Below are 18,537 nucleotides of genomic sequence, written 5' to 3' on the forward strand. Positions count from 1 at the left end.
GAGAGAGAGAGAGAGTCACCTTTGATAACCCAGGCAACCAATGTTTAATGTGTCAAGAATTCAATACTGCTTCGAACCTCAATATGAAATTTCGTTAAAGCAAAACACTTACCCTCCGACTCTGGGTAATCCATTTGGCTGTTCTCTTTGGGACCTGAACCTCAGTGGGCCTTTTTCTTTTATTACCTCCCTTTTACTGTCCTAGGCCAGTGTTTCCTCGGTGTTTTATAATTACGGTTGTGGTGATGATGCGCAGTGGTTAATTACTGATCTTCAAATATTTCTTTCTTTCTTTTGTTTTCTCTGCAGTTATTTGTAACCTATAAGTGTCTTTGTGTCGATCTCACTTCTCTTCTCTTCCTCTGTATTTACCTGGAGTTTTGTAGTTAGTGCAACATGATGGAGCTACTCAAAAACTCCTGTGTGGATCTAACTGTGTTGCTTTCTAAGATTCACTTGTATTCACTTCCGTTCACTTGTATACAGGGTGATTTTGAACAGCGCCGTCAAACTCTGAGAATAAATCTACCATTGCAAAACAAATTAACTTCATTCTTTAGTGAAATGAACCACTGATGAGATACAGAATAGAGTGCATCGAGCCGCAACCCATCCAGTGTATAACAAAGCGAACATCTGGCGCCCATCCCTGGTGTTCCTTGTGTATAGATTTCAGATTCACTTTCCATTCCTATAGTGCTTCTTATTGCGTGTTTTGTTCTATCACTGCTCTCACATTATTCAAACACGAACTATATATATTTGCTTGCCACAGATCTTCCTCGAGGCCAACCACTGGAACTTGATGCTCGTCCTGGCCATGCTTGTCACCGCCCTGGGTTATGCTCTCTTCTATGTCATCTACTCAGGACTCCCCGTGTAAGTACAAGCGGTTATCTTTCTTCTCTTTTCCTGCACCTACACTTATTTATTTATTTATTTATTTATTTGTCATCTTTCTTTTTTATTCCTCATTATAAACACGTTAGAAAAAAAGAATATCAGTAATCAGAGCCCCGTGTTTTGAAATGCTCTGGGTTCTCATGAAGACTACATATTTATCAAAGAAGCACAAATCGTACGTAATCTTTCCTTTTCTTTTTTTTTCCCTGCACCATTGTCTGACTTCACAAATACACTTTTTTTTTTATATACTCCTCAATATAAACACACATCAGGAAAGTAATCAGAGCCCGTGTTTTGAAATGCTCTTGGACTATTTTTATGGATGATTTGCCGTGTTCTCATTGGTCTTTTTTTCTTTGTCAGTTAATTATGCAGGATTCTTGTTAGATCATCACTGAAATCATAAAAAGCGTACCCTACCCTAAAAAATAAATCTAACAATTTCCAGTAGAGCATGTTAAAAGTAGTACTTACGTTGAAGAGTCGAGATAAGACAAAGAAGTGGCTCAGAATGTACGAACAGAATTTAAACATTTATGCCCTATCAGACAAAGGAAGGGAGTGACACTGAAAACTTCCATCTGTATGAGAGAAAACAAAAATATTCCCCATAACCTTCCTCATTAGCATGCCATTTGTGACCTACGGGATCTACTTTGTGTACTACCGTCTGTACGAGAGTCCCGCCCTCAACCTGACGTGCCTCCTGCTGGGTGTGACCTGCCTCCTGCCTGACTTGCTCGAGAAGACCTACAGATACTCCACCGATCGCGAGATGAGGCTGATGACGCAGGTGAGAGAGAGAGAGAAGCAGGTGAGGGGAAGGGACAGACACACACACACACACACACACACACACACACACACACATACAACCAATTAAGGAATGAATTAATACAAACATATATATTTCAAAGATTTTCTTTCACATCACAGCTCACTCGGAGAAAAAAAAAATAAATAATCATTGTTTTACAGAAGAGAAAGAGAAAAAGGAAGGACAAGAAGAGAGTGGGGAGTTTCAGAAGCACCGAAGGACACGATAATGAGGTGTTCGGGTCCCTGGCGTGCGAGGCTCCTGTAGAAAGAGGAAGGTTCGAAGCCAGCCAGCGAAACAGTACCACGAGCAGGATCACTGTCACGGAACTTTAGTAGCTTCACGGCACTCCGTCTTCGTTTCCTTCGGGAACTTCAGTCAGGGTAGAAATAAATAATATACTGGAGGTTATTGACTTTAAGGAACATTAGTTGGTGAATTGGTGTGTGTGAATTGTGAGCGAAACTGTGATTACGTAGCACCAGTAAAGATATGTCACATCTCGTCTGTGTGTGTGTGTGTTAGAGACTTTTCTCTCCCCACAATGCCTTTCTCTTTCTCCGTTCCTGAGGGAGGGGGAGGTGGTGTGTTGGTGTGTTGTCATGCAGTGCTGCAGTGCTGGCTGGGACGGGACTGTATTTGTACTGTACCTCGGAAGTAAAATTAAACAAAGTAACATTTCTCACTTTCCTGACACTCTCCTTCCTTGGCGGCAATTCTCAGCGGAAATGTATTCGTTCATGGCGTGGCGGTGGGAACACTTTTTTTTTTTTGTTTCATTGTTTGAAATGATTCTTCGACAAGCCACATGCAGCTGACGAGTCACGACCTTAAAACTGCTGAGATGAGGGAAGGCATAACTAGGTATTCCAGCCACGACCACAGCGGGTCATCTGAACATCATTACAATCTCGTATAAATAGGGTATAAATAATGTTTATATTCCGACACGTCTTTGCACTCTGTAAAACGCCTTTAGCGGTCACAGCCTTGGACTAGACTCCGCTCCGCCTGAGATGCTGGTATCAGATCACAACACTCTCCTGAGACCATATGCTGCTCTCCTCCATGATCGTGTCCAAATTGTTAGTCTCGCCATATTCTATTGTTATATTTTCCAGTTTCCGTAAATTCTCAACGGTGAGCTGCTGCATGACGGGACTGTCGACTACAGGGCCGCTGGGAGCGACGGCTGACGTTGAGTTGTGGCGGGGGTCCGGCGCGTTGCTCACCTGCGTCACCTCCCACGCGCTCCTTCCGTCATCGTACACAAAGGCGTCGTTGTAGATTCCGACGTATGCTTTGACTGACACGGCTCGTTGCTTCTAGTGGAAAGAAAATTTTGAAATGTATCATGTTACGCTTCCTTTCAGTACAGTTACGTATTGTCTGTAACGTTTCTATATGAACATGAGACTGATGTGACTGTAACAGCTACAGCCCGAATTAAAACAATGTTGGAATTACACACAATACAATAGTAACTAATTACAGGTAACTTCATTATCCTTTGACACTCTTTTCAATCCACATAATTATGATAATTATAAAGAAAATAAATAAATAAATAATGAAAACGCAAAGACAAATAGAAAAATATGTATGACATTTCTTCTTAATGTAAGAAATAATTCTTGTAATTTCGATACATAAAACACTAAAAATACAAAATACATGAAAAAAAAAAAATGCACACACACGCATCCAGTGTCTTTTCCTAACAGCCGCACCAGACAGCACCACGAAATCTGCCTAACCTTTACCTTGTGGCGTCTCTCGATGACTCTCGCGTCCCTGGAGGCAAGGATCACCTGGTCTACCACGTCGGGAAGCAGACAGGTGATGGTGAGGAGGATGGAGGCCAGCATGAGGGAGCAGCTCTCGAACATGCGGTAGTAGGTCCAGAACACGCCGTAGTTCCCGAAGAAATCACTGCAAAGGAAAAAGGAAGAGTGCAGGTGAGGGTCGCAGGTGAGAGATGGAGCGTGAATATCAGAACAGGAGCAAAACTAGGTGGTGATGCGCAGAGCGGCAGACTAATAAAAACATGACTGATTGATTGATTAAGTTTACTGAACATGAGTTAGTCCACCTTATTTCATACACTTGAAAGGAGTGTGAATGTAAGCAACAGAAACAAAACAGGAAGTGATGCGCAGACTAATCAAGAAATTATTGATTGACTGATTGAATTTATTGAGCAAGAGTTAGTTCACCTTATCTATTTCATACCAATAATGCAAACTCTCACAAGGATAGCCCAAAGAAGTTTTCTCTAAATTATCTCCAGTTGAGTCACCAATACGTGAAGAGGAAGGTAAATAACAGGACGGGAATGGAGTGTGGTGATAAACAGACTAATAAAAGAATATGGAAGAGGTGGCAATGAGAGTCTACTGAAGGGAGTGAGCATACAACAACTAATGGAAAGATCAAGTATTAAGGTGAGAGAAACGAGTAAGAGAGTAAGGGTGAATTAGTACCTCTCTCTCTCTCTCTCTCTCTCTCTCTCTCTCTCTCCAGGCACGCACAGTACTCACATGATGAAGCCTTGGTAGAGCAGCGACAGGGCGGCGTATCCCAGCAGCGTGATGACCATGGACCAGAAGAATATTTGAGTGAAGTAGCGCACCTCCAGAATCAGCTGAAAGACACAGGTGGCTCAGCAAGGAAATGAAAGGAGGTGTCGGGGGTGTAATGGCAGAGTAGTTTATTTGTTATAGAAAACTGTGTGGTTTGATGGATGACTTAACTAATTTGGAGTTTTATTGCTTATAATTGTTAATGTTTTCTCTATTTCTTTACGAATTTTAACTATAGCAGTTATGAATTTTGAGTTTAGTTTCAAGTAACTGTTAACATCTTATCAATTTCTAGCGATTTTCAACCACTCATGTTAGGATTTACGTCATGTAATTTTCTAAGCGGGAAAATTTGTGTTATCTTTTTTTTCAAAACAGTTTGGGAAAGACTGTTTTATTTTCTGGATTTTATGATAGACTAGACAAATTTAACACTGACTTAACCCTGTTCACTTACATGATAGCAAATACAGAGAAAACAATAATATATAGATGTCGTGACAGACGATTCGTAATAAGAATGATGTGTATTCAGTAAACTATTTTTGAAATGTGATATACGAACGCCTCCACGACAAAGGTTCAGCTGATACCTTGAAGTTCGTCACTACGACACAAATAGACACAAGTGTGGTGCCGAATAGGAACAAATCCGAAGTCTGTCCGCCAGGAAGACCACAAGTGTCGTCCGCGCAGGTCAGCATCAGCCCGAAATACATGACGGAGCAGTGCCACAACCCTGCAGTGGGAGGAAGAAAGTGCCGATGTGTAACCCTGCCACCACGAAATAGGGTATGTAGACTTGTGGCATGCAAGAAGAGTAGCTGATAATACCCAGATTCCTTCTCAGGACAGAGGAAAAGTGTTGTGTTAGTGAGAGGAAGAGAAAACACGTATACAGTACATCAGGGCATTCTTGAGATTCCTGCGTAACGAAAAGCAAACATTCCACGAGTAACACTCACGTAGAAGACAAACACTCGAAAGATGACCCAGCGAGAAAAAAGAAGATACAAACAAAATACACACATGCACATACACACACAAAAAAAATAAATAAATAAATAAATAAAAAATAAAAACCTAATGAAGGACATCATACCCAAAAGAGTCCACTTGAGAAACCGTGGAGGGGCGAGCCCGGCATTGTTGGCATTATTTTTGTATAGGTGCGGCTTTTCCATAAGCAGGTAGGCGGGTAAGTTTTGGTCGAAGATGCCGTAGATGATGACGGGCAGAGAGGTAAAGGTGATATTGTACATTGTAAGCGCCAGGCTGTCGTAGACACTCTGAAGGGGAACACACGAAGAAGAGGAAGGGGAGTTGAGAGGTTCTGCACAGAGAGAGTGTTCAAAGTTTGAGGCCTGCTCTAAAAACTACTGCTAGCGTTGAGGTACAATCATGCAAAGCATATCTATAATGTTAAGCGATAACAAGTCTGCACAGTTATTTACTGAAAAATTCAGGCTGTTGGTGAGACATGCAATACTGATAATGTCCAGGGCAATACAGCTAAGACTAAACATGCTAGAATAGAAGGCACACACCAGCCACCCCGCCCGCCAGACCACCAGTGAGACAGGCAGACCTACGTAGTATTCCTAGTAATATAAATAATAATAATAATAATAATAATGATACAAATAATAATAATAATAATACAAATAATTAGTCATGCAGTAATTGTGGGTCACCATGTGTCAGACGTCAGCCGTGTATCACTCAAGTTACCAACACTCAGACAAAGTGGCGATGATCGTCTAGTACTGTATCCAGCTCAGTAACCATCACACCGCTTTCCTTCACTATCCGCACCTGGGTTGAGAAAGCATTCCAAATGGCGTAGAAGAGCTGCGGCGTGATGAAGGTAACGTTCTTGTAGAAGGAGTACTGGACCAGCGTGGACACCCTCACGTAGTACCAGTGGCCGTGCACCAGCAGCAACTTCTTCAGGAACCGGAATTGAGCGAAGGCGAAGTCGGCACACCTCACCGCCTGCCGCCCCTCCTTGCCCATCACGCCTGCAGCGCCACGAGATGCAGCGAATAGTATTGAAATAACATCAGAGTTTTCATTCGAGGGATAAGTTACGTTAGATTAGGTTAGGTTTACATTAATTAAGGTCTTTAATTTCACTGCCGATCCTTTAACCTTTTCACTGCGGTATGCAACAGTTCACAACACTAGCAGTAATATGTGAAATCTTTATAAGTATCTACAAAAAAAGAAGGTCAAAGAAAAAAAATAAGTTTTGCAATTTCTAGCCAGTAGAGGGTTTAGAGGTGGATGTAAAACAAGAAAAGATGTCTCGGAGTGGTTAGTGATTAAGGAATGATGTGCCAAGTAGCAGTGAAAGGGTTAATTGTATAGATCACGACTGGAAAAAAGTAACTTATTTTTAGTGCAGAAATAGTCATCCCCGATATAGCTGTGTGTGTGTGTGTGTGTGTGTGTGTGTGTGTGTGTGTGTGTGTGTGTGTGTGTGTGTGTGTGTGTGTGTGTGTGTGTGTGTGTGTGTGTGTGTGTGTGTGTGTGTGTGTGTGTGTCATAAGAAAACCTCTCAGCAGGCTACAGGTAACAAATAAGTGCATCAAGGAGGACGAGGACAAGCATGTGACTCACCCAGCCCTACGTGAGCTTCCTGGATCATAGACACGTCGTTGGCGCCGTCCCCGATGGCGGCACACACCGGCTTCTCCTTGCTCTTCTTCACCAGCCGCACGGTCTGACACAGCAAAGGTAAAGGTAACGTAAGCGTGAGAAACGTTCACCTACATTCATTACGCCACTCAAACTTGGCTCAGTAGGAAGACGTACCTCTGCTTTCTGCTTGGGGGACATCCTGCAGCAGACCACGGCGATGCACCTGGAGCACATAGAGTAGAAGTCGTCCTTAAAGTTGTCAAGGAGCACCTGTAGGGAGGAACCATCCACCACCAGCCCGTAGTTCCCCTCAGCTTGGGACTCCTGCCTGACGAGGGGAAGGTGAACTCTGGATCAAACGAAGTCCTGGAATTCACTATTAAGGTATTAAATCACCTGAGGAGTGAGCCACCTGCCTTACACTGAGAAATCTGGATCAAGTGAAAGTTGTGACTCACGTGCACTGCTGCAGCCTGGCGGCGGCGTGCTCCGCGTCCTGCAGGCCAGTCAGGGATAGCACCGTCATGAACCTCTTGAAGTGACCGCAAGAGTAGGCGATGTTGACCGCCGTCTCTACCTTGTCGCCAGTCAGCACCCACACCTGTGATGGGGGACCGTGTACCGTTACATGGTAAATCCACGCTCCACCTTTGTCTCTCTGCTAGCATCGCTCCCACAGTGCCTCTGTGGTCAGCACCCTTCTTGTCCCCAGTGCCAGTCTCTTATCGTGACCCATGCCCTGGTGTCCAAGCCTCCACCCTGGTGGCCCGCGTGGCAGCCATTCTTCTCCCCTGACCTAATCTTCCTACACTCTATTTTGTCCAGGTAACTGCCCCTCCTCCCCTGACCCACCTTGATGCCCGCCACCCGCAGGGATTCGAGTGTTTCCTGGACTCCCTCCTGAAGCAGATCCTCTACCCCGGTGGCTCCCAACAAGGTCAGCTCCGCCTCCATCTGATCCATCACTTTCCTCACCGCCTCCTCGCGTCCCTCCATCATCTGCGGGAGCATAGCTTTCTGGGTTATCCAGTGATGTCTGTCTTTGTTCATACGAGAGTTCCCAGTGTTGTGCCAGTGTCAGCAGGTGGCGGAGGTTAGTAGTACAACTCAATGTTACAACTCAGTGTTGTCAGTGTTTATCCGACAGTCACGGACGATTGAGTGACACGCACCCATCAACACACTCACCATTCGTGCCTGGGTCAGCTGGGTGGCGAACAATTGGTACTGTTGATCGCTGAGTTCCCGGCGACCCACCGCCAGCGTGCGGAGACCTAGCTGTTGGCGAGGCAGAGGTGGTGAAACGCAAAGCAGAAATAATGAATATGTTCTCTCTCTCTCTCTCTCTCTCTCTCTCTCTCTCTCTCTCTCTCTCTCTCTCTCTCTCTCTCTCTCTCACCAGAGCGTAGTCGTCGATGTGAGCCGCCGTGGTGTCATGGAGTCGCTGTTCCTCGTCGCTCTGCACGCGGCAGCGCCTCAGCACGCTGCTCTCGGCGCCTTTGGTCAGCAGCCACAGCCGCCCCGACCACTCCTCGCGCACCACCACCGACATGCACTTGCGGTCTGCGGCACAGAGAGAAGCGGCTGAGGCAGCAGGCCTGGTGGAGGTGGAGGAGGTCAGTAGTCACCGTAACAGAGGCATTGGGACGCTGGGAGGCGAGGCAGTGTGTGATGGTACGCGCAGGTGCCTCCCGGTGAAGCGCACTCACCTGAATCAAAGTCGAGGACCTGCAGGCGAGTATACCTCCTGCTGTGTCCCTGCACGGTGAGCTCTAGGGTGTCTTTCCGCTGGCCCTGGAACACCACGCCAAAGCTGAGGAGGAAAGACGTGAACTATGTGAGCAAGACAGTGATAAGGTGGGGAAGGAGAACAACTGCGGCGACGACAATGACAAAGAAGAAGAAGAAGGAGGAGGAGGAGCAGGAGGAGCAGGAGTAGGAGGAGGAGGAGGAGGAGGAGGAGGAGGAGGAGGAGGAGGAGGAGGAGGAGGAGGAGGAACAAGAGGACGAGGAGGAGAAGGAGGAGGAGAAAGAGGAAATATTTTAAAAGTCTCCTATGACTAGTTGGAAATTTCATGAACATTTTTCCCAATAATGACACGCAATCCTTATTATTAGACTACCACCCCGGAAAAAACCCTAATTACTTCCACCGGAGCCTGTTGAAAGCGTCGAGACAAGACACCGAATTATCTGAGGGCACTGGATCTGATCTACACCACTTCTTTGAGTGAATCGTGACTCTCACCTCGCACTTGCCTCCACCAGCGCCTTCTCGTCAGGACTAGAGGCTTGGTAACGCTGCGAGAGATCCACCATCTGTATGCTGTCGCCAGATGTCACTGTCACCTCTCCCTTCGCCTTGGACTTCGAGGTGACTTGCACAGTGTGGCACAGCGCTAAGGTTACCAAGAAGTCCTCTAGTGCAGTCTGTGCGTGGAGATGGCAAAGTTTTTAATAGTAGGAGTAAGCAAGAGCAGAAAACTTAGGAGGTACCGTCCTATCCCTGATAGAATAGGAGAAACTGACGTAAAAACCGGAAAAAAATAAATAAACAAGAGGCAGGGAAGGAAGGCGAGTAAGTAAGTAAGTAAGTAAGTAAGTAAGTAAGTAAGTAAGTAAGTAAGTAAGTAAGTAAGTAAGGCTTTATTGGTGTATATAACACATAAAGGTTGGACTATATACATAACACATAATAAATACCCACGGTCCGTCGAGCCGAATCTTCCTGGAGAACATTTTAGATTACAAAGCGTTAGAGAATATGAACATAGAATAGTAATGATTATAACTACCTACATATTTTGTTGGTTAACTAAATGTTTTTTAATTCTTTATTTATATTGAGATATGTGAGAGTTTTTAGGGTGAACTTTTATATATAGAGATATACTATTAAATAATTTCGGACATATTGCAATATTTTTTTAAATAAGGTTGTTCCGAATATGGGACAAATTAGATTAATATTATGACTTCTTGTATAGGTATCGTTGTTTGCCAGTTTGAATATTTCATTTGATCCTTGACTTTTGTAAATTAACAACAATAGGAAATATTATTGAACAAAAAGAAATCTTAAATTTTTTGAATCAGAGAATATTTGGGTTAATGAGTCGAATTTGTTAAGGAAAAATATGCATCTAAATATTTTGTTCTGTGCCATTGTCAGTTTACATAAGGAGGGACAAGTACACGTCCATATCGAAACAGTACATGAGGTGTGAGTAACAGAGTATAGTAAATGACGGTCATGGCCTCTGTACTTAGACTATTGCGAACTCTGTATAGAATACCTGTGATTTTTTTGAGTTTTTAACATGTTTGATCAATATGGTGCTTCCAGTTTTCGTCAATTATAACCCCAAGAAATGCAGTGCTGGTGACTTGCTTTATAACTTCATTATATAATTGTACTGGAGGGAAGTTTTTTACAGATCTATTTTGAAAAAGAATACAATTTTTTTCTTTTTTTTTTTCTTAATGTTAAGTTTTAGTTTGTTAACTTGAATCCATGACGTGACTTTTTAAAATTCTGATATTAAATTTACATGTAACGAACCTAGATTTTTGTTCCTTAGTAAAAGTGTTGTATTCAGAAAGGCACTGGAAGAGAGGAAGGATGAAGTAAGAGTCAGAAGCATTTGTTCGGAAAGAGAAAATAGGAAGTAGACAGGGAGGAGAGAAGGAAGGACGGAGAAAGTATGGGTGATGGAAGGCAGGACGTGGGTGGCGAGGAGAAAAGGTTGGGTTCTGATACGTCATGACACATTTACGTCAAGAAAATGAACTTCACTCTCCAAAAGCCCCTCCAGCCTTTCCACCCTCATCCCAATCACAAAAGAAACTCTCCAATCTTTCCTTCTTCATCCCAATCGCAAAAAAAAAAATAATAATAATCTCAAATCTTTCCTTACACATCCAGTCACAAAAAATCCCTGTTCAATCTCCTTCCACTTCTTTCCCCCACCACACTTACGGGCCACGGAGACACTGCCATTGTCTTATTGTTGTTCCTTTCGTTCACCAGTTGTATCTCCCCATCCGTGCTCACGTACTTGATGCCGTCCACCGAACACTGACGAAAGTACATGGTGTTCTCCGTCAGTGTCCCCGTCTTGTCCGTGAACAGATACTTGACCTGAAGGAGAAAACGTGACTGTAGTAGAACAAGAAGAGACCGTAAGGTTTGGATGGTCTTATGTAGTGCAGGAAAGCGATGGTAGTGGATAATAAAAAGTGGTTTAAAAAAAAAGATATGTATGATACGACTCCACGTAGCACATGTAGTGAAATGAAGAATGGATGTATTACTGTATGGTGTGTTTGTGCGTGTGTGTGTATCTGTGGATGTCTGTACCAGGATGTTGTTTTATCTGATCATCTATTAATCTGACTATCAGTTATCAGATGCCTTAAGTGGAATAAGGTAGCCGTTGTCTTTACATCCCTACTGGTGATACTACTACTACTACTAATATTACTACTACTACTACTACTACTTCTACTACTACTACTACTACTCCCACTAAAAACACTACAATTTTATATCAATGGACTTCTAGAAACTGAACATGTGCGATATTATTTCTTTCTTTCTGTTTATCAAAGTGTTTGTTAACTTATCCTTTCATCCCCCCTCCCCCCCTCTCTCTCTCTCTCTCTCTCTCTCTCTCTCTCTCTCTCTCTCTCTCTCTCTCTCTCTCTCTCTCTCTCTCTCTCTCTCACCTGTCCTAGCTCCTCGTTCAGATCGGAGGTGTTACACTTGCACCTCTCGTTGCCCTCGCCGCCCTTGAGTTCGTCGTCCCACTCCAGGAACATCGCCCCAAGGAATTTCTGCATCTCTGGCGGGGAAAGGAGACTGCGTGAAGAAAGAACTCACGCAGTGTGGGTGTGACGTGGTGAGGGAATGAGGCATTGTGTGTGTGTGACGCAGTGTGGGTGTGAGGCACATACCGAGTGTGACGTAGAGTGAGATGGGGATGACGTAGTTGTAGATCACCAGGAAGGAGAAGGTATCTTGTACGATGTCCTTCACCGCCACCTCGCTGTTAGCACTGACAGGCAGGTACCACATGTCTTCTGCAACACACACACACACACACACACTAATTAGGTCAGACCTCATCTAGACTACGCTGTGCAGTTCTGGTCACCATATTACAGGAAGGATATAGGTCTATTAGAATCAGTACAAAGGAGAATGACTAGAAGGATACAGGGGATGAGGAGTATTCCTTACGAGGCGAGATTGAAGCTGTTAAATTTACATTCTTTAGAAAGACGTAGGTTATGAGGGGACCTGATAGAAGTCTTTAAGTGGTATAAGGGTTATAACAAGTTGGACGTAAGCAAAATTCTTAGGATCAGTAACCAGGATAGAACAAGAAATAACAGGCTCAAGCTTGAAAAATTTAGGTTTAAAAAAAGAGATAGAAAGGAATTGGTTCTCAAATAGAGTGGTAGATAAGTGGAACGGACTCAGTATTCAAGTTGTTAGTGCTGAATCATCAGGGAGCTTTAAGAGAAGATAAGACATACCTATGGATGGGGATGATACGTGGAAATAGGTAGGTATATTTCATATAGTGACTGCCGCGTGTGGGCCTGGTGGTTTCTTTCAGCTTCCCTAATTTCTTATGTTTTTATGTTTTTTCACACACACACACACACACACACACACACACACACACACACACACACACACACACACACACACACACACACACACACATCACTACTGTTAGGTTAATGCATAATCAATAAGAAGCCTTAAGAAAATCAAATACATTTAAAAACAGGAATGATAGCTTGACGTGGTTATAGGTATAATATTTTATGCAGACCTTGGCACGTATAAGCCTACTGTCTTCCTGCAGCTTCCCTTTTGTTCTTAATACACCTGAAACTCATCTCATCAACACAAACATCCTTCGTTACTCTAAGACCTTCCCTCTGCTCCCATTATCTCCTTTGCATTACTCAAGTGTACTCACTCCTGAAGGGGTAATCATAGACCAGGTACTTGATGAGGGTGCTGACTGTAATCTCCAGCACCAGCAACACCAGGTAGAACACGAGGAAGTAATTCATTGTCCTGCAGAAGGAGACGGCGGTGGGAGGAACTGGTGGTGATGAAGGCGACGACGAGATGTAAGTGGTGGAGAGAGAGAGAGAGAGAGAGAGAGAGAGAGAGAGAGAGAGAGAGAGAGAGAGAGAGAGAGAGAGAGAGAGAGAACATGTAGAAAAATATTGGTTCACAGACGTAAATTCACACGCGCACACACACACACACACACACACACACACACACACACTGTCCTCAAAATAAACAGATAAGTGCTTAATGACAAAGACTTACTTCTCGACAGTAGAAAACTTAGCGCTGGTCATCTTCAAGTTCAAAGCCATTTTGGTCTCCTTCCCTGTATACACCGCCACACCTGCAGAGGAGGAAAGGGACGCAGGTGTGTAATGGGAGAGGTAAGACAGGTGTGGGCTGGAGGGAGTAGAAGAGAGTGTGTGTGTGTGTGTGTGTTTGTGTGTGTGTGTGTGTGTGTTAGAGAGGTGATCATCTAATAAAACAACAGAGGGGAAGTCAAGTGAAGTGAAGGAAAGAAAATTGATCTGGTTGGGTGTGGGTGCTTACCAAGAGAGTCTGGATGTGCGTGAGTGTAGTAAATTACAGTGATAGTGAAGGTTTACCGGCGGTGCAGTGAGAGTGAGGACAGACAGCGCGAGAGGTCGACAGGGTGAAGAAAACGAATGACGACTCACTGCTGCCTCCCGTGCCAGTGCCATACATTTAGCAGTGGTTCCTAATCTTTTTTTAAGTTCATGCACCCTTCTGGGAACGTTTGAGAAAATAACCTGGTTCTTATGAGTGTTTCGCGTGTTAGAAATGTAGAAAGGTTATCAATCTGTCACTGGAACCGTAAAAACATCTTTAAAAGTCGTGCAACTTCAACTAAAGCCTTTTGAAAGTAGTGGAGGTGTGGGCAGAAGTGCTTCACAATATAGTTCTTGCATGGGCAGAGATGGGAAGGAACAAGAAGTGACGTAGTGGAAACAGTCCCATACAAAGGTAAACATAGCAATGAGGCTACTTTTTTTCCGCAAATAAAGGTGGAAAGTTACTTAAGGACAGGTGGGGTTAGTCATTCACTCTCTCCCTCAGTTACTCATCCCTCATTCCCTCACTCACCGTACACCCAGGCCGTGTTGCGTAGCCGAGCGCCCCTCAGTAACAGGTTGTCAGTGGCCAGCGGCGCCTTAGCGGGCTGACTGTTGCCTCGGTACACCTCTAGGCTTCCCTTGAAGTCGTAAAGATTGGCATGTGGCAGCTGGCGGGAGACACATGCATAGCTGGTGTCCAGAAACGCTTCGCTCTCTCACCACAACTATTTTCAAAAGCCACATAGGTGATTAGCTGTGTTTTCAAGAGTGTTTATCCTATTAATAATGTAGAAATCTTGTTAATCTGTCACTAAAACCATAAAGATATCCTTAAAACCTCGTGAAACTTCAACTAGAGACTTTTGAATATGGGGGAGGTGCGGCGTAGAAGTGTTTCAAAAGTGCGGGGTCATGGAGGTGCGTTAATCAGTGTATGTGTGTGTGTGTGTGTGTGTGTGTGTGTGTGTGTGTGTGTGTGTGTGTGTGTGTGTGTGTGCATGTGTGAGAGTGAGAGAGAAGCATGAGCGACAACCGGAAAAAAAAAAAAAAAAAGCACTTCCTATCTCCAAACATATCACCCTCGCACGTCTGTCTCTGCCACCTAAGCACGGGACACATCGCTCCAATCACCACGTCCAGCAAGGATCATTCAGACGCAGCTCCTCCCACTCACCTGGCACTCCACCACCGCCCTCATGTCCCACAGGTCCTCAGGAGTGTGCAGGTACTCCGTCTCCCCGGGGCACACGAATGTCTAACGAAGAAGGAAGAAAGATTAAGAACAAGACCAACATGAATAGAATTTTCCACGTTACTTTCATACAGAATGAGTGGTGTTTATGAATATATCCTCCTCCTTCTCTTCCCCATTTTCCTTCTCCTCCTTCTCTTCCTCTTTTTTCCTTCTCCTCCTCCTCTCCCTCTTTTTCCTTCTTCTCTTTCTCTTTTTCCTTCTCATTCTCCTTTTCTTCCTCTTTTTCCTTCTTCTCGTCCTCCTTTTTCTTTTCTTCCTCCATCACTACCTTTTTCCATCTTAAATAGTCATGAAAGGACCTACAGGCCTGTTGGTGTTTGCTTATCCTACGTAATCCTTTCAACCTTCTCCTTTTTCTCTTCCCTCTCTTTCCCTTCCGCCTCCTCTTCCTCCAGTGCAAATTAATCAGTCATTCTCTTCCCTCTCAGTCCAGTCCCTGACGACTTCAGATGAGTCAATCAGTCAGTCAGTTAGTAAGTCAGTTAATCAGTCACTCAGTCACTCAATCACTCACTTAGTCAATCAATCATTCAATCAGTTAGTCGGTCAGTCAATCAGTCAATCAGTCATTCAATCAGTCACTCACTCACTCACTCACTCACTCACTCACTCACAAGTGCATGACTCACTTTCAGGTTGGTCTCGCCGTCCAGGTTAGCGGTGGTCACCTCACACTTGGCCTCGGGGTTGGAGGAGAGTAGCAGCAGCAGGTCGCACGGGAAACCCTCCTCGTCGGACACCATGACCACATCCCCGACCACGATGTCCTGATTCCTCACCTCCTGCAGATCATAAGATAGTGGTAGTGGCGGTGATGATGATGGTGGTGGTGGTGGTGGTGGTGGTGGTGGTTAATATTGTCAATGTTACTGCAACTATTTTTGCAGTTGCTGTTGTTACTACTGCTATTACCACTGCTAATATCACTGTTACTACTACTATTACTACCACTACTACTACTACTGCTACTACTACTACCACTACTACTACTACTACTACTACTACTACTACTACTACTACTACTACTACTACTACTACTACTGGTACTGCTGCTGCTACTGCTGTTCCTGCTACGACTACTACTACTACTACTACTACTACTACTACTGGTACTGCTGCTGCTGCTCCTGCTACGAGTGCTACTACTACTACTATTACTACTACTACTACTACTACTACTACTACTACTACTACTACTACTACTACTGGTGGTGCTGCTGCTGCTCCTGCTACGAGTACTACTGCTACTAATACTACTACTACTACTACTGCTACTACTGCTACTGCTACTACTACTACTACTACTACTACTACTACTACTACTACTACTACCACTGCTGCTGTTGCTGCTGCTGCTGCTGCTACTAGTAATACAGCAACAACAACAACTACAACAACAACAACAATTACTACTACTACTACTACTACTACTACTACTACTACTACTACAACTACTACTACTACTACAACTACTACTACTACTACTACTACTACTACTACTACTACTACTACTACTACTACTACTACTAATACAACTACTACTACTACTACTACTACTACTACTACTACTATCACCACCACCACTATTACCACTACCACAGCCATCATCACCACCACCACCACCACCACCATACCCATTGTCCCCGTGTGCTCACCGTGACATTGCCATCCCTCACCACCGTGGCAGGGGCGTTGTTGACCTTGTTGTCCTCGCGGTGCCTCAGCCAGTCCTCGTAGGCTTGCTTCACCGCCGTCACGCTCACCACAAACACGAGAGGCAGGATGCTCGTCATGGGGGACACCGGACTTTCTATCGATAGCTGCAGGACAAAACACAGGACCGTTTCTTCTCGGTATCTTTCCTCAACTAGTTTTAACAGGTTTAAGTGGAAGTGACTGGGGTTTTCAAGGATGTGTGATGTCATGATTCTGATAGTAGTTTAATTAACAAGGATTATGTATCGTCATTGGCGAACTTTTCAATATCTTTTCCCGATTACTTTTAACAGGCTTTAGTGGAAGTGACTGGAGTTTTCAAGGGTGAGTGGTTTCATAATTCTGGTAGCAGTTTAACGAGGATTCTGTATCATCTTAGTAGTAGACATTCTGATGTCTTACTTTTAACTTTTAACAGGTTTTAGTGGAAGTTTTTTTTTTTTTTCTGTAATGCCATCGGAAATCTTTTTAATGTCTTTCCTCGACTTCTTTTAGTAAGCTTTGGAGGAAGAAGTTACTGGAGTTTTCAAAGGTATTTTCAAGGATTCTGCATCATCACAGGGAAAACACTCTTGAGAACCTGACCAGTTATCTCCGATGCTTTTGAAATTCATTCTTATAAGAGCCCGAGACATTTCAAAGTGCGAGCCTTGGATACTTTACCACATGAGCTCACTGAAGAAAGACTGTGGATTGAAACTATTATCATCATCATCGTGTGCTTTCCGAGACTCACCTTGCAGCTGAATTATTAAGATCTAAATGACAAAGGGGAGAAGCTTCGAAGTCATACCTGAATCAAAGTAACGATGAGGAAATAGAAGTTGGCAATACGTCTGAACTGCTCAAACAAATTCTTCGGGATAAAATTGAACCAAGTGTACTGAAAAGAAATGGAAGAAAGGACATGAGTTAGTGAATGAGTGACTGGCTAATTGATTGACTAACTTAATATGTAAATAAACTGTATTCTGCTTGTAAAATAGGGAATAAAAAGAAAGTAAAATAAATGGGACAGAATCTTCAGGATGAAAAATAAAATAAAATAAAATAAAAAACATTTCCTGAAAAGAAAAAGAATGAAAGCGAATGAGTGAGTGAGTGACTGAGTGAGTAAATAAACTATATACAATTTATCTTATTTTTGTATTTACAACAATAAGGAGAGAAAGAAAAAGGAGGAAAATAAACAGCTAGTGTTGTAACTATTCCGTAACTCATCTGTGTATATTGTTGTATTTCCATTGATGGTGTACGAAATATCCTTTTCTTTTCCATATAATGAATATGGAAATAAATAAATAAATAAAAACAAATAAAAAAATAGAGGTCTAAAATGTTGTAAGTAATTATGAGAAAATTTTGTTTCAAAGTGAAAGGAAGGAGCGGAATCAAGTGTGTCTTTTTATATAAATTGTACAGTACTCCCCTCTCTCTCTCTCTCTCTCTCTCTCTCTCTCTCTCTCTCTCTCTCTCTCTCTTTCTTACTGTGAATGAAGAAAGCATAATCACAAAAGAAAAAAAAAACAAGAAAAAAATCCAGGACAGAAAACAAAAGGCTGTAAACTTCTGGTCTATAGATCTTGAATTCTATGTATTTACCCACATTCTTATCCATACAGTCATACGTTGAAACGCACAGTCATCCTCACCCACACATCTTTGTGACTTTACACCGTTTTATCAGTCCATTTGGGTGACACATACTCGTACACATACACCTATCACCCACGCACTTCCATAAACCGCACACTCCTCCTGACATTCCTGGTATTCTACTCAAGGCATTAACTAATCCATCGTATCAAAGCACATGAGCATACCACAAAGTTCTGTTATCCGAGTAAACTCAATCACACTCACGCTCCTGAGACAGATAATGCTGTCACTTCCATCACCTCGTTTCATCCCAGTGACTGATTATTTTTTTTTTGTATGAAGGA

The 18,537-nt window shown here is 43.4% G+C and overlaps 2 protein-coding genes across 8 annotated transcripts in view; one reads left to right on the forward strand and one right to left on the reverse strand.

Annotated features, from left to right (window-relative positions):
* The window catches only part of LOC135099974 (phospholipid-transporting ATPase IF-like), a 21,480-nt gene extending 18,272 nt beyond the window's left edge, over positions 1-3,208 (forward strand). Inside the window, 3 exon segments of the mRNA XM_064002747.1 lie at positions 776-879; positions 1,534-1,699; positions 1,885-3,208. Of these exon segments, the coding sequence (XP_063858817.1) occupies positions 776-879; positions 1,534-1,699; positions 1,885-2,058 (444 nt within the window). The 3' untranslated portion in view covers positions 2,059-3,208.
* Positions 1,812-18,537, reverse strand: part of LOC135099970 (phospholipid-transporting ATPase IF-like) — a 21,970-nt gene continuing 5,244 nt past the window's right edge. For 6 of the 7 annotated variants that reach the window (XM_064002734.1, XM_064002733.1, XM_064002737.1 and 3 more), the window contains 24 exons: positions 17,388-17,477; positions 16,534-16,698; positions 15,508-15,660; positions 14,798-14,878; positions 14,153-14,291; positions 13,310-13,391; positions 12,945-13,045; positions 11,905-12,030; positions 11,677-11,792; positions 10,928-11,089; positions 9,197-9,378; positions 8,658-8,761; positions 8,348-8,511; positions 8,137-8,226; positions 7,801-7,947; positions 7,407-7,549; positions 7,123-7,276; positions 6,928-7,030; positions 6,121-6,326; positions 5,408-5,594; positions 4,899-5,044; positions 4,264-4,367; positions 3,487-3,655; positions 1,812-3,048 (listed from right to left, as the gene is read on the reverse strand). In XM_064002734.1, coding sequence (XP_063858804.1) covers positions 2,749-3,048; positions 3,487-3,655; positions 4,264-4,367; positions 4,899-5,044; positions 5,408-5,594; positions 6,121-6,326; positions 6,928-7,030; positions 7,123-7,276; positions 7,407-7,549; positions 7,801-7,947; positions 8,137-8,226; positions 8,348-8,511; positions 8,658-8,761; positions 9,197-9,378; positions 10,928-11,089; positions 11,677-11,792; positions 11,905-12,030; positions 12,945-13,045; positions 13,310-13,391; positions 14,153-14,291; positions 14,798-14,878; positions 15,508-15,660; positions 16,534-16,698; positions 17,388-17,477 — 3,414 coding nt within the window. In that variant the 3' untranslated portion in view covers positions 1,812-2,748. The remainder of the gene's footprint in view (positions 3,049-3,486; positions 3,656-4,263; positions 4,368-4,898; positions 5,045-5,407; positions 5,595-6,120; positions 6,327-6,927; positions 7,031-7,122; positions 7,277-7,406; positions 7,550-7,800; positions 7,948-8,136; positions 8,227-8,347; positions 8,512-8,657; positions 8,762-9,196; positions 9,379-10,927; positions 11,090-11,676; positions 11,793-11,904; positions 12,031-12,944; positions 13,046-13,309; positions 13,392-14,152; positions 14,292-14,797; positions 14,879-15,507; positions 15,661-16,533; positions 16,699-17,387; positions 17,478-18,537) is intronic. The other variant, XM_064002738.1, reaches the window with a different exon arrangement.

The sequence above is a fragment of the Scylla paramamosain genome, chromosome 4, assembly GCF_035594125.1.
Source record: "Scylla paramamosain isolate STU-SP2022 chromosome 4, ASM3559412v1, whole genome shotgun sequence".
NCBI classification, from domain to species: Eukaryota; Metazoa; Arthropoda; class Malacostraca; order Decapoda; family Portunidae; genus Scylla; species Scylla paramamosain.